This window comes from Myxocyprinus asiaticus, chromosome 39, assembly GCF_019703515.2.
Source record: "Myxocyprinus asiaticus isolate MX2 ecotype Aquarium Trade chromosome 39, UBuf_Myxa_2, whole genome shotgun sequence".
In the NCBI taxonomy this organism is placed as follows: domain Eukaryota; kingdom Metazoa; phylum Chordata; class Actinopteri; order Cypriniformes; family Catostomidae; genus Myxocyprinus; species Myxocyprinus asiaticus.
Genome location: NC_059382.1, coordinates 27,580,360 through 27,595,258, shown reverse-complemented (window position 1 = coordinate 27,595,258; position 14,899 = coordinate 27,580,360). Strand labels below are relative to the sequence as shown.

Sequence of the window (14,899 nt, the reverse complement as noted above, 5' to 3'; positions counted from 1 at the left end):
CTGGAAAGATTACCCTATTAAAATGTCAGTTTTCAGTTCATTAGCAAATGGGACAGTGAAATATGCAGACACAAAAACAAGTCCACACATATATGAATGCATACACCAGTGGTGGCTGGTGCTAATAAAAAGTGGACAAGCACAGATGTTTGTTTATGTAGACTACAGGGTTGGTCCCAAAAGCTGCTTAAACTGCTACTCAAACTGTGAAAAGTACAAAAATAATTAACTAAGCTAAAAACTAAAAGTATTGATTTTATAGTAGTAAAAGTGAAGGCACCATTGTTAATCAGTAATACACTTTCGTACTTTGTACTTTTTTTTTAATTTCTTGATGATAAATCCAATCTATTAGCACATTAACATTTCTGTCATGTACGAGTAAACAAAATAGCAAACCAAATCCTTACAAAAGAAAAATACAAACAAAGATTTAAAGATATAGTTCACCCAAAAATAAAAATACTGCAATCATTTACTCACACTCATGATGTTCCAAACCCATATGACTTTCTTTCTTCTGGGGAAGACAACAGACTGAGCTCACAGTGAAATCGGAAACAGTAGGTTGACTTTTCGTTATAGCTAAAATTGGTCTGTGCTTACCGAAAATCGAAACACTCCCCCCAGTGGCCAAAGCCATAATTGTTGTCGGGTGTATGGGCACGTGTCAGCTCCGCTTTCCAGCTGTAATGTCCAATGAGGGGCACCAAAAGTGAGTTGTAAAGCGATCTATTTTGAGCTGTAAATTCAGAAATAGAGTGAAGAGGAATTAGGCCTTTCGCGATTATTAAATAATCGTTTGATCATGGTTATTTGATCTAACCGCTGTTATATGAGATGACTGCGATTATTATGCACTTTAAATTTCAATCACATTTTAATGCTCAAATAAGGGAATTTTAAGTGAATATATAAATGCCATGAATGGGGGCATTTTTGTGTCTCATTCAGCACTGCCGCACCACGGATGCCAACCAGAACATCTCCTCTCCAGAAGAGCGTGTGAAGCGCTTCTTCTCAAGCACACTGATGCACGTGCCGACAGCAGAGGCTTGCACCAAACTCCCATGAAAATATATATATGAACAAATATAAGCTTTAATAGTGAACGCAAAGCGCTCTGCCTTCACTTTATACAGTTGTGTAATGGCAAATGTTCCTGGTCATAGCAGGTTAATACACGCAGTGTTAATGGCATGCAGTGACACAGAGGAGGAGACGCACTCTTTATTTCTGTGGATTAAAAAAATTATTAAACGAAATCTAAAATATTTTGCTTCATGTAGTGGTTTAATCAAAGAGCCATTGTTGTAGTGCTCAAGTCCAGGATTGATGATTCATCTCAGACTTGAACACTAATGACTTGGACTCGAGCATTGGGTGCATTCTTACTTCGAGGAGATGACTCCTTACAACTGTTAACATTTGCATTCTACCCTTTTATGGCATGAGATCACATGCATATCATGCCATGTACCGGTTGCGCAAGTGCGAATCTCTGCATCCGCACGTGGGTTTCCTTTGCTTTCACTCAAATCTGGACCCGCACTCTCAAATCTCCCTGCTCTTATGTGTACTCACAAATCTATTATAACGCAAAATAACTCTCTCTGTTTATTCATACAAATATTCTGCCTCTGTAGACGTGGTATAGCGAGGGAGAACACCGGAGTTTGAGGAATCAACTCGCTATTTGGTCTGTGGTGCATAAAACATGTTTAAAGTTGTACTGTAAGAATAATATTCTGATGCTCACTGACAATGTAAGAGACATAAGCAAACCGTTAACAAAGAACATGTTGCAACTCAAGTCCTCTCAAAACTTTCACCTCAGTAGAAAACTTACCTGCACAAGTTTGTCTAGAACACATAAAGGATTTTTCATAATCTATGTGGCAGTACATACGTAGAAAATTCGAAAATATGTGGAACAAAATCCTAAATCATTATTACGAGTTATAATTATAACGGGAACATAAGATCATGTTGATGTGTGTTCATGCATTTATGACAGGTGCAGTTTTACATAGGATGGAGACTGGCTCGTGTGATGCGAGTTTATCACAAATGTAGGCTAAAACAGCTATGTAATCCCACTGTTAAAAGGACAAACATCCATCCATGAAAAATCATGTGAATTGCTCCACCGCCTGAATTATAATGAATTTTGATAATATAACACTAGGGACAGTACCTGAAAAAATAAAAATAATAAATAAAAATAAAAATAAAAATAAATGGCAAGAAGGCACTGTTGTTTACAGTGGAAAGATATTTTTCTGACATCTCATTTTATTTCCTTGATTATTGTATAGGCCTATATACAACATTGAGATGACATAGATAGATAGATAGATAGATAGATAGATAGATAGATAGATAGATAGATAGATAGATAGATAGATAGATAGATAGATAGATGTACAATCTTGATTCTTGTACAATCAGGGGCACAGTTTAAAATTTACTATAGCCATTTGTAACATTCTAAATGTCTCTAAACCGTCTCCACATAACTACATAATGTGCACTGTGACTGAAACACATTCCTATTTCAGGTTTATTCTCATTCATGTATGTCCAAGTATTGTGGCTGTACAAAACTAATATAATACAATATCATAGAGGAGGATGTTTATCCTCTATGATATTACAGCAATTATCCAGATATGGAATGAGATTATTAAGCAAACTGTTATCAACTCACACAGTGTTTAGTGAGAGATATGATTGATTCAAACACTAAAAGTGGTTGTTCTGTATATGTATTATTGTATTACAGTTGTAATTATAAAGTGTTAATTAACATTATGGTTATTTAACATATTGAGATATTATTATTAAGTAAATTGTAGCATTTGTTTACATTATGTTTTGTGATTTCTCATACCTTCTTTATATAACATACATCCCTTGCACACATTTGGCCTCTAGCGGGTGAAGCTTTTCAGACCGATAAAAAGCAGCACAGGGCAGGGAAGTACAGTACAGCACCGTGAGCAAAAGTGTTACCCGCTAGGACAGTTTATTTTGAACAAGAGAGGAGAACAGAATTTAATACGGCAGTACAATAATGAACTGATGCGGACTGATAGAAGCGGAGAGCCCGTCTGTGCGTGCGATGATGCGAGGAACCGGACGGTGGGAAAAAAAATTATGTTCAGAGAAAAGTCAAAAAAAGATCGCAATGTAATTATAACTATATCAGATATTATTAATAAAACACGGGAACTCGCTGTGTGGCATTTTTTGCCTCCATATTTTGAATTTTGGGTATATTTTTGTTAATTTCAGTAGCATTTTTGCCCCAAGTCCCCGTTAATTTCCGACACTATTGGCATTGTATCGTTCTAAGGTATTTATAAGTTTGTTTTAGACATATAGTAGCAAGTAAACAAGATATCCCCACATATACTGTATCTCAAACTACATTGTGTTAACATTTGACGCATTGACTACACTGTAAAAAATTGCTGTAAATTTACTGCCAAATTCCTACAGCAATCTACTGTGATTCTTAAATACAGTAGTTTGCTGTTAAAAATGTTGCATTCTGGGAGATCAAGAGCAGGCTCACTGTGAAGTGACTAGTTTTACAGTAAATAGCTGCTCTGTGCAAGGCATTAGAGGAAAATTAACATTTAAAATCATGATATCATCTTGGTGAAAGCTAGAGTGACATTTTGAAATGTATATTTTAACCACCCCCCCATGAAAAATTTGTGATCATGATGTTTCTGACCAATACCTCTGTTCTTTATCATCTCACATCAGCCTTCACTTGTCTGTCTAATGAGAAGTCAAATAAAAAAATAAAAAAAAATCAACCTTAGAAGCAATGTACATATTAAATATACAATTTTGCCAGGATTGAACAGTGTATTTTTTAATGAAAAAAAAAAAAAAAAAAAAAAAAACCTGTACACAGTAAAATAACAGTATAGCACTGCATTGTGGGTTATAATGGTGAAATACCCATAAGCCTTTGCACTTGAATAAGTATGTATGCTTTGGCAAATGCATTGGAGCTACAAAAATTGTAAAAAAAAAAAAAAAAAAAAAAAGAAAACACGTACAAAGTTATTTATTCAGACTTAATAGAAGTCTTAGTTTAATTAGTGTTGTTGTTTTGTTATCAATAGTTGTGTTATGATTGAAGTCACCATTATGGTGATTAGTGATCTCTTGAGCTGGCAACTTGGACCTTTTTTATTATTATATTATGTTCTTCCAGCCAGTCAATTTACATTTAAGTAAAAGACAAGTTGTTGCACTGTGCTACTTGGAAGACAAAACCGAAGGTCAGACTGAATGTCTGATCCTACCTTGCAAATGGCACAATATGTGGCAATAGTGATGCATTACACATAAAAGCAAAAACAATAAAGGATATTTCAGCAAAATTATATCAGCAAATTGAGTGTTTGATGTTTTTGATGAACTTACAGCTAAACTCGAGTTTGAAGTTACAGCATAACTCTAATTGTTATCAAGACACACAGAAATCAACTCTCGGTATACAAAACGCAACATTGGTGACAATTAACAAACATACTTTTACGTAAATAAGTAAGAGCTGAACATTAAAATACAAGTAACTTAGACTACAACAAAAACAACGTTAAAATAAACCAGTAAATAGTAAAAAATCAAAGTAATTTCTTCATGCCGCAGTGCATGCTGGGAACATAGCTGTTAATTTCAACAACAGTAGATAGTATGTAATTTGACAGCTATATGCTGCTAAATTACAGTTGTATACTGTAGCTGTAAAAACAGTATCTAGCTGTTAATTTCAGCAACAGCAAGACACCATTAATTTTACAGTAACATGCTGGCAACCCTGCTGCCAGTTCTTTACTGTTTTTTGACGGGAAAATCTTTAAGAGTGTACTTTAGAAACAAGTGAAGTTTGATCAGTGGTTAAACATGTTCAGATGGTTCCCTCGTACCTGAATGAATGGATACTTTCCAGAATAAAATGAAATATTCAGAAAATCACAGTATTACAGTTCTTGTAAAGTCTTGGAGAAGCTAGAGAAGAGAGGACACCGGCAGCAGTTTATGCAAGCTGCTGTGCTCATGATGCTGTGCCCTGCGGGCTTCCGTCATGCTGCGCACAGTGCAGTTTAGTTTATATACAGATTTAGCGCTTATAACTTTCTTCCTCCCAAAAATTCAGAAATATTATGTATTTTTTTGTACTTTGTAATTGTGGTAAAAATAACTGTAGCGAAGTTGAATACTTAATTTTTAATCAACTCAAGTGAAGGTACTTTCACTTTAAAAAGTAGAAAAATTTGAAAAATGTACTCAAGTACTGTAACAAGAGTAGTTGTAATTCATTACTTTCCACCTGTGCTTGTCCTTCACCAAAAACTGAGACTTTCGAAAATGCTCTCCATAACCGCACACTTTGGAAAACAATGACGTTAGGGAGTTTTCAGACTTAAACGGATTAGTGTGGATGCAGCCTCAGTCACCTTCTTTTCGTCCTTTCTTTCTTTTTTTTTTTTTTTTTATTGTTTTTATAAAAGATGCAATGAAACTGAACTGTGGCTGAGACTAATATTCAGCCTAACATCTCCAGCCTCACATCTCCCATTCCACAGGAGACAGAAATGTTAGGAACAACATGAGGATGAGTTAATGATGACAGAATTTTCATTTTGGGTGAACTGTCCCTTGAAAGTTAATAAAGCGAACCACTGCTCTGTTGTCTTCCAAGAACAAGTTTAAAAATTCTAACCACAACCACTCTGTGCAGAGAAATTTGCAAGTTTAAAGCCACCTGAAAACCTGTGAGATAAATGCTTAGGATTCAAATATGAGGTACATCAAACATGCAAAAATGTATCGAAAACAAATGGCATGTTTACTGAAGAATCACTCTCCATGCATGTACTACCCCTCAACTCTGTTTAATGCTTAACTAAGAAGTTGAAGATTATAGGCATACTGTTCGTGCAAAGTCACATGTAGATACTGTATGCAAACACACAACCTTTTGTTCAGTATTAAGGTACATCGGTGCAAGTACTGTGTTAATCATAAATTAGCAAAAACATAAATAAGCATGGCTTGATTGTTATCAAGCAATTACTAACAAAAATCATTTGTAAATTCTAAGAACAAACATGTTTAACATGGTACTCCACCTAATTAATGTGTGAGCTGGTAATTTCCTCAATACTGAGAATGTGATTCACACTTAAATTTGTTAGATTTTGCACCGATTTAGAATAGTTCTATGTGCCCGGCCACAGTTTGCACATTTGATGGCACATATATAACCACAAGAGAGAGAAAAAAAACATGTCTCTATCTTTAAGTGGGGGAAATATCTGTCATAACGGAAGACTGGAGCAAAACACAGCAAGGGAAGTTCACAGTGCAGATACACAGAGAGTCAGTCAACCACCCAACCTTACATTCACATGAAAGAGAGCGAGAGAGACAGACGTATCAGCAGTTAGCAGAGTAACTAAAGGAAAGGACTGCATTAGAATAAAGCTGTCAAAGAATCGTATCGTTAGTTTTGTTTTTTGGTTGTTTTGGGTATTGAGAGTTGAAAGTTATTTTGTGTGTTTTTGTGTGTGGCACTGGACTCTGGAATTGAGGATTGGGAATTGTTGCTGGTTATGGCGCTCACAAACTGATATAAAAATGGACTGGACTGCATGGATATTTGCTCTGGCCATATTGATACACATTCCGGTTTATGTAGCAGGTAAGAGAATCATGTTTTAATTAAGAGTCTCTTTTACTTGGAGACACCACTAACAGACTAGTAGACTTTTACTTTTGTTTAACTGCGTTTAATTAAAAAAATATTCATAGATGCAAACTACATTTTAATAAATTGATTTTGTTTACAATATTAAACATTCTAAATTATTTAACAATTTAACAAATTACACATTGAGAGGGAGTTTGATTGTAAGCCTTGGCCCTAGTTTCTTTCACAGTAATGACGTGAGTGATGTAAATTCCACATGAGTATTGGAAGTCTCCTATGAGCACTGCCTTTGTCATCGACATTCACCCCTCAATTTGAAAGAGCAATAACGGTGATCCATATACATATTTACACAAGAAAGGGATCAGTTTGCTCTATAAAAAGCAATGAATGTATGTGTTTAGTTCTTTCTTTAATTTGACAAGAAAATGCACAAAATGGAAAAACTCATGGCGATTTCATAGAAATAAATTTTTGCGGTAATTTTGGGGCCTTTTTGTTTCAAACATTGACACGTGATTATGCAAAATATTAGAATATATATTAATTGGCATATTACATGTTACACTTTACAACACCTTAACATTAGTCAGTGAATTGAGCATCATGAATTTATTTTTATTTTTTTTATAGCATTTATTTACTTTGGTAAATGTATAAATATACTATTGTTTATTGTTAGTTCATAATGCATTAATTAAATTTAACATATGCATCTTTTAGTTTTATTATGTAATTTTTATAATTGGCATTAGCAAATATTAATAAATGCTATTAAAGTACTGTTCAGTGTTAATTCATGATAAGTGTTGCATTAAATACTGTATACAATATTATTGTAAAGCGTAGGTAGGTATGCTACCTATATATATATATATATATATATATATATATATATATATATATATATATATATATATATATATCACCTACACCTGTAAAGTACAATTGATGGTGGATGGTAATTTATTATTGAAAAACAAATACAGAATTGCAACTGCTATGACTGGAACAAGAGCAAATAACCTACTTCTCTATTGCGAAGAGAAAGCATTCATAGAAATTCTGAAAAAAAGTCTGATAATAACGCTTGTCATTTCTGCCTTTTCATAACAGGTGAGAGGCTGGAAGTAAAGGTCACGTTTGACATATGGGAAGGAAATGTAACTGTGGTCTGGGATCCCCCTTCAGGAGCCCCCATAGATGCCCTTTACCAAATGAATCATGCACTGTAAGCAGAAATGTTGTATTACTATCCACCCATACAGTTCATATACAGTACAGGCATTATGTCACAATTTTAAAGTTATTAAATAGTTTTCTTTTCTCCTGTATTGATCGAACCAACTTGACACCACCCCAAAACTTATACTAGATGTTTACCTTTCTTTTTCTTTGTTAGTTATAAAATTGGTAATGCTCCATGGCATGTCGTGCCAGAGTGTAACATGACTACAGAAACTAGATGTTGTCTTGGAAACCTTATAGAACAAAAGTTAATGAAAATACGGGTTGGACTGCATAAAGGAAATGGCAGCTTTCTCTGGTCAAAAGGACACAGAATTCATTTATCAGACAGTAAGTATTCATAGGACTTTATTTTGTCATCTTAATACACAACTTAAGGAGAGTGAAGTCATTCCTTTTTCTATTATCACAATTGGCCTTAAAATGTAATATACTTTCTATGTTTTAGGCAAATTGTTGGCACCAGATTTCAACGTGTCTTCCTCAACTAAAATGGTGAAGGTAAAATTTTACAGGAAGCAATTTCTGAAAAAGCTTTTTGCCTTTGGCCCAAGTTACACTGTCACTCTGCAGGCAAAAGGACAGGACAGTCAGGTTGGTATTTTAGTGAAGAAGTCCCAAAAATATTTATTTGCAAAAGTGTCCTCAGTTCATGATGAGCATCACTGCAATTTTTTTTTCCATTATTATGTTTTATAGCCTTTGTTTCTATTCAACTTGACACTATAATTTCTGTAATTTCTTTTTGAAAATTACATTTCTATCAAAATGCACTCACCCTTATGTGGTTCCAAATCCATATGGCTTTCATTAATATGCAGAACACAAAGGAGAAAAATTAGTAGTCTTTTCAATGCAATTGCAGTTGATAGTGACTCACTATAAAGCTTAAAAAAGCACACAAAAGTATAAAAGTAGTCTATGCATTTTAATTTTAGTGGACTTACTTTTTTGTAACCCTTACCTTAAACCTAACCCTACTTTTTTTCTCAATAACTTGCTTGTGTTTTTAACCTGCAATTGTGATTTCTAAAACTGTGTTTCCTGGTGTGTTTTTTTTCCGACTTAGAATATAACAAAGATTGATGATGATGAAGATGGTGAGGTGGAGTTCAATTCATTACTTTCTTGGCAGGAGTATTGTGTGAGTGTGTCAGTGGAGATTGAATCTGCTGGTTTGCACAACATTTCAGTACAGCGCTGCATATATACAGAAGCAGGTACTGAAGTTCATCTGGAAACCATGAATATAATCTTTAATCTCCTTTGTGAGTGAAATGTAAAGGAATGTTCACTCAAAATGAATATTCTGTCATTATTGCATTGTCATTAATGTCACACAGAGGCTTAATTGAGATTTTTCTTGCTTTTCAGATATGTCTCTGGTGATCTCCATGGTAATTCTTGGTGTACTTGGCACAATGACCTTCATCACATTTGCAATTTGTTGCTTCCTGAAACGTCCAAGAAAAATGCCTGCTGCTCTGGTGAGTTAACTTGGTGATTGTGAAATAAATGTAGTTTCATCAAAACTAATGTTAACAGAGAAAGCCAGTTTTGGAGTCTTAAAAAGGAATAAAGCCAGAAAAGAAGGGCTCAGCTCTGATGCCTCAGCGATAACTGTAATATCAGTTCTCCTTTCAAGGAACACAGGCAAAAGGGGAAATGCTGGGGATTTTTTAGGTCTGACGTATGCATGTGATCGATAGTGATCTGGAGGATGGTAAATTAGTTTTCATCAGTATGGTTTATGCAACTGTACATATCTTTAACATATACAGTGCCATGGCAGTTGATAACAAAATACCAAATCAAGTGGCATTTATTTTAACAAAAGACAGCACAAGCACACTTTTCAAGCAAAAGTATTTCATAAAAAGAAAAAAGTTTGATAGGTTTTATTGGGATACAGTTGTTCACTCAATGTTGTTTAAAACCTGCATGACTGTCTGTCTTCTGTGAAACACAAAAATGAGATGTTATGCAGAATGTTAGCCTCAGTCCACATTCACTTTCATTGCATGTTTTTTTCCCATACAATAAAAAAAGTCAATGGTGACTGAGGCTCTCATTCAACATAACTTTTATCAATCCACAGAAGAAAGACAACATACAGATTTGGAAGAGCAATAGGGTGAATAAATTATGACATAATTTTCATTGGGTGAACTGTCCCTTTTAGTGTCTAAATATTTTCAAGGGCCATTTTACGTTTTAGTTTAAATATTTTGAGATGTTTTATTTATTTAGTTTTGTGAGTGGATATTTTATTTATTTATTTATGTATTATTTGTCTTGGTTTGGAAGTTGAGATTTAATTTGTTGTCTGTTTTATTATATATATATATAATTATTTATTTTTTTGAGAGTGGATTTTTTGTATTGTTTTGTTTTTGTTTTGCTCTGAGAGTGGAGATCTAAATATTTTTATTATTTGTTTTGAGAGTTGACATTTTATTTATTATTTGTTTTGTTGTTTTGTTTTGTTAAAAAAAAAAAAAAAAAAAAAAAAAAACAGTAGAGATTTCAAGTGTTAACCATCAGTTTGAACTTATATTATTGTCTAGAAATCAGCTGTGAACGGATGGCACCCCATGAACTTAGGATTCGTCCAGGTAGAGAGTGTTACTGACAAGGGATGGCTCCTGACCAGCAACAAAATGGCAGAAAAGGCTAAAATATCTGATGAGAAGACCGAGCTCTTTGAGGACGAGAAAGAGAGGAGAGAGAGTACAGACAGTGGAGTGAGTGTCAGCCACCATCACTCCATTAAGAACAGAGGGATGGATGGACATACAGGAGATGAGGACAGTGGCTGTGGAAGTCTGACAGAATCTGAGGACAGTCTCAGTGGGGGAAGACAAAGCTTGGGAGAGCTCCCTTCCCTGGACAGAAGCGTTAACAACACCAGCAGCGAGGGAACAGAGGACAGTGGCTTGGGAATGGGGAACCAGGATGTCTCTGACAGTCTCAAAGGGGCAGACAGTGGACTCCTGTCTGAAATAGTGGTTGTAGGGGATGGATATCGTAGTCAAAGTCCTTCTGTTGATGCTCAAAATGAGATAAAAGTCTCCGATGAAATAGTCAACAATATGACTAGCTCTAGTGGTGACTGTCGGTCTGGTCATGTGACATGCTTATGTTCTGACTTTGAGACTTGCATGTGGTGTAAAGCCAGTAAGCTCATAACTACAGACTGTGTATCAGGGTCTCATGAGCAGACCAGTTGTACTTTCACAGTAGAATTCAACAATGGCAGAAACAGCTATTTGAAAAAGTCTCTTGAACAGACTGTGAATTTGTCTCTGCTCGGAGATTTGTCCACTCAGCTGGGCGAGAACTGCAGTGATTCTTCTTCTCTTTTCATTTCCAGTCCTCTGTTTCTGCAAGCGGGAGGACATTTGCCCTGCCAGTTGGACACTTTGCCTCTTACATTAGGAGATGTGGAACTGACGTTTACATGAACCATGAACAAATGACTTTTTCATGAATGTGAACCAAGATTGGGACACAAGCCGTCTGACAAAAATGAAAGTGGTAGTTATCGGCTGGTCATGTGACATGCTTATGTTCTGACTTTGAGGCTTGCATGTGATGTAAATCCAGTAAGCTCGTAACTACAGACTGTGTATCAGGGTCTCATGAGCAGACCAGTTGTACTTTCACTATAGAATTCAACAATGGCAGAAATAGCTATTTGAAAAAGTCTCCTGAACAGACTGTGAATTCGTCTCTGCTCGGAGATTTGTCCACTCAGCTGGGCGAGAACTGCAGTGACTCTTCATCTCTTTTCATTTCCAGTCCTCTGTTTCTGCAAGAGGGAGGACATTTGCCCTGCCAGTTGGACACTTTGCCTCTTACATTAGGAGATGTGGAATTGACGTTTACATGAACTATGAACTAATGACTTTTTCATGAATGCGAACCAAGATTGGGACACAAGCCACCTGACAAAAATGAAAGTAGTGCTAATTATAGCTACTAGGGGCCTCAGAAGAGGGGCTTGCCCTTTATGACTTCCTGCATGCATGGGGTCATTTTGACTTGTTAATATTGACCAGAAAGGATACATTTCAAGCATCAAATCACCCCAGAGTTTCTGTCTCATAAAATGTGAGATACTGTCTGGACATGACAGAGCTTGATGATAATTAACCAAAGACAATGGTGGGGATGGTTAGACAAACTGTCATTAGCATTGTCAGCGTTGCAATTCTGTCTCTTAATTTTGGTATTATTTGTTGCGCAACCCGAGCCCTAAGCAAATACTCTGGAACAGCTTTTATAGCTTTTACCAACGCTGATGTAGTGCTGTTTGGGTGGAGTAAAGTTTATATATTTGGCTTGAACTTTATAGCCCCGATGTCAAAATTTATTAAAGTCATAAAGGAAAAGAGTTATAAAAGCTCAGATTTATAGGAATTAATCAGCTAATTATTTCCATATTATATTTGTATGAAATTATATATAAAACACAGGCCTTTAAAGGAACTAGATATAATGGAGCTCAAGCCACAAGTCTGATAATGTTATATTCCAAATATGAAAATTATAACTTTGAAAAGTTTTATTAAACATTATTTAAAACCATGCCATGTGTGTTTTTTCCAGATTTAAAAAAGGAATAAATTCTACTCAAATACATACAAAAATGCAGTCCATTCATGTCTTTGTCTGCAATCTGTAAGACATTCACACCTGAGATACATTGATGTTCCTCTAATTATTATTATTTTGTCTATTCTGCCCATTGACTAATCCTCTAAATCTGTCTGCTGTAGTAACACTTATATTGACACACAACGTCCAGTATATATACAGGTGCATCTCAATAAATTAGAATGTCGTGGAAAAGTTAATTTATTTCAGTAATTCAACTCAAATTGTGAAACTCATGTATTAAATAAATTCAATGCACACAGACTGAAGTAGTTTAAGTCTTTGGTTCTTTTAATTGTGATGATTTTGGCTCACATTTAACAAAAACCCACCAATTCACTATCTCAAAAAATTAGAATATGGTGACATGCCAATCAGCTAATCAACTCAAAACACCTGCAAAGGTTTCCTGAGCCTTCAAAATGGTCTCTCAGTTTGGTTCACTAGGGTACACAATCATGGGGAAGACTGCTGATCTGACAGTTGTCCAGAAGACAATCATTGACACCCTTCACAAGGAGGGTAAGCCACAAACATTCATTGCCAAAGAAGCTGGCTGTTCACAGAGTGCTGTATCCAAGCATGTTAACAGAAAGTTGAGTGGAAGGAAAAAGTGTGGAAGAAAAAGATGCACAACCAACCGAGAGAACCGCAGCCTTATGATTGTCAAGCAAAATCGATTCAAGAATTTGGGTGAACTTCACAAGGAATGGACTGAGGCTGGGGTCAAGGCATCAAGAGCCACCACACACAGACATGTCAAGGAATTTGGCTACAGTTGTCGTATTCCTCTTGTCAAGCCACTCCTGAACCACAGACAACGTCAGAGGCGTCTTACCTGGGCTAAGGAGAAGAAGAACTGGACTGTTGCCCAGTGGTCCAAAGTCCTCTTTTCAGATGAGAGCAAGTTTTGTATTTCATTTGGAAACCAAGGTCCTAGAGTCTGGAGGAAGGGTGGAGAAGCTCATAGCCCAAGTTGCTTGAAGTCCAGTGTTAAGTTTCCAAAGTCTGTGATGATTTGGGGTGCAATGTCATCTGCTGGTGTTGGTCCATTGTGTTTTTTGAAAACCAAAGTCACTGCACCCGTTTACCAAGAAATTTTGGAGCACTTCAGGCTTCCTTCTGCTGACCAGCTTTTTAAAGATGCTGATTTCATTTTCCAGCAGGATTTGGCACCTGCCCACACTGCCAAAAGCACCAAAAGTTGGTTAAATGACCATGGTGTTGGTGTGCTTGACTGGCCAGCAAACTCACCAGACCTGAACCCCATAGAGAATCTATGGGGTATTGTCAAGAGGAAAATGAGAAACAAGAGACCAAAAAATGCAGATGAGCTGAAGGCCACTGTCAAAGAAACCTGGGCTTCCATACCACCTCAGCAGTGCCACAAACTGATCACCTCCATGCCACGCCGAATTGAGGCAGTAATTAAAGCAAAAGCAGCCCCTACCAAGTACTGAGTACATATACAGTAAATGAACATACTTTCCAGAAGGCCAACAATTCACTAAAAATGTTTTTTTTTATTGGTCTTATGATGTATTCTAATTTTTTGAGATAGTGAATTGGTGGGTTTTTGTTAAATGTGAGCCAAAATCATCACAATTAAAAGAACCAAAGACTTAAACTACTTCAGTCTGTGTGCATTGAATTTATTTAATACACGAGTTTCACAATTTGAGTTGAATTACTGAAATAAATGAACTTTTCCACGACATTCTAATTTATTGAGATGCACCTGTATATATATATATATATATATATAAACTTTTATTTGTGTGATCTTAATTCTTAAAAAGTTCCATCATAAAATACAATAACAGAGGGTAGCAGGTACATACTATGGCAAAGGTTAGCATGCTAGCATTAGCTTAGCTCCATTACAGCAGCATGTAAACAATACAAATTAAACATAACAAACTGCACATATCTTACTTTCAAGTATCATCGAATGGTTATAACAGCTTCTTTTACTGATCTCATGTGGACCCCATTCATAAAATAAAGCAGAAATCAAAATATTTGAAGAATATGCAGCATATAGCAAACAGCAGGTTCAGTGACAGATGCAGAACTCTTCAAGTATACAGACATCAAACCAATAAAAATGCCAGCGAGTGCTTGGAAAATATAGACAAACCATATATTTTCATAATCGTCTATTCATTAATAAAACATTTCATCAGTCTAAACGTTATTATTTTAATTTACACAGAGTTTTTAATCCTACTATGGTAGGGGATGAGGAAC

The 14,899-nt window shown here is 35.7% G+C and overlaps 1 protein-coding gene across 1 annotated transcript; it reads left to right on the top strand.

Annotated features, from left to right (window-relative positions):
• Positions 1 to 6,408: 6,408 nt before the first annotated feature.
• Positions 6,409 to 11,727, top strand: LOC127429554 (uncharacterized). The gene is made up of 7 exons (XM_051678670.1): positions 6,409 to 6,733; positions 7,859 to 7,973; positions 8,145 to 8,320; positions 8,439 to 8,584; positions 9,060 to 9,210; positions 9,365 to 9,477; positions 10,558 to 11,727. Exons 1-7 carry the CDS (start codon positions 6,670 to 6,672, stop codon positions 11,452 to 11,454), a joined length of 1,662 nt encoding a protein of 553 aa, XP_051534630.1. The 5' UTR covers positions 6,409 to 6,669; the 3' UTR covers positions 11,455 to 11,727.
• The last annotated feature ends 3,172 nt before the right edge of the window (positions 11,728 to 14,899 follow it).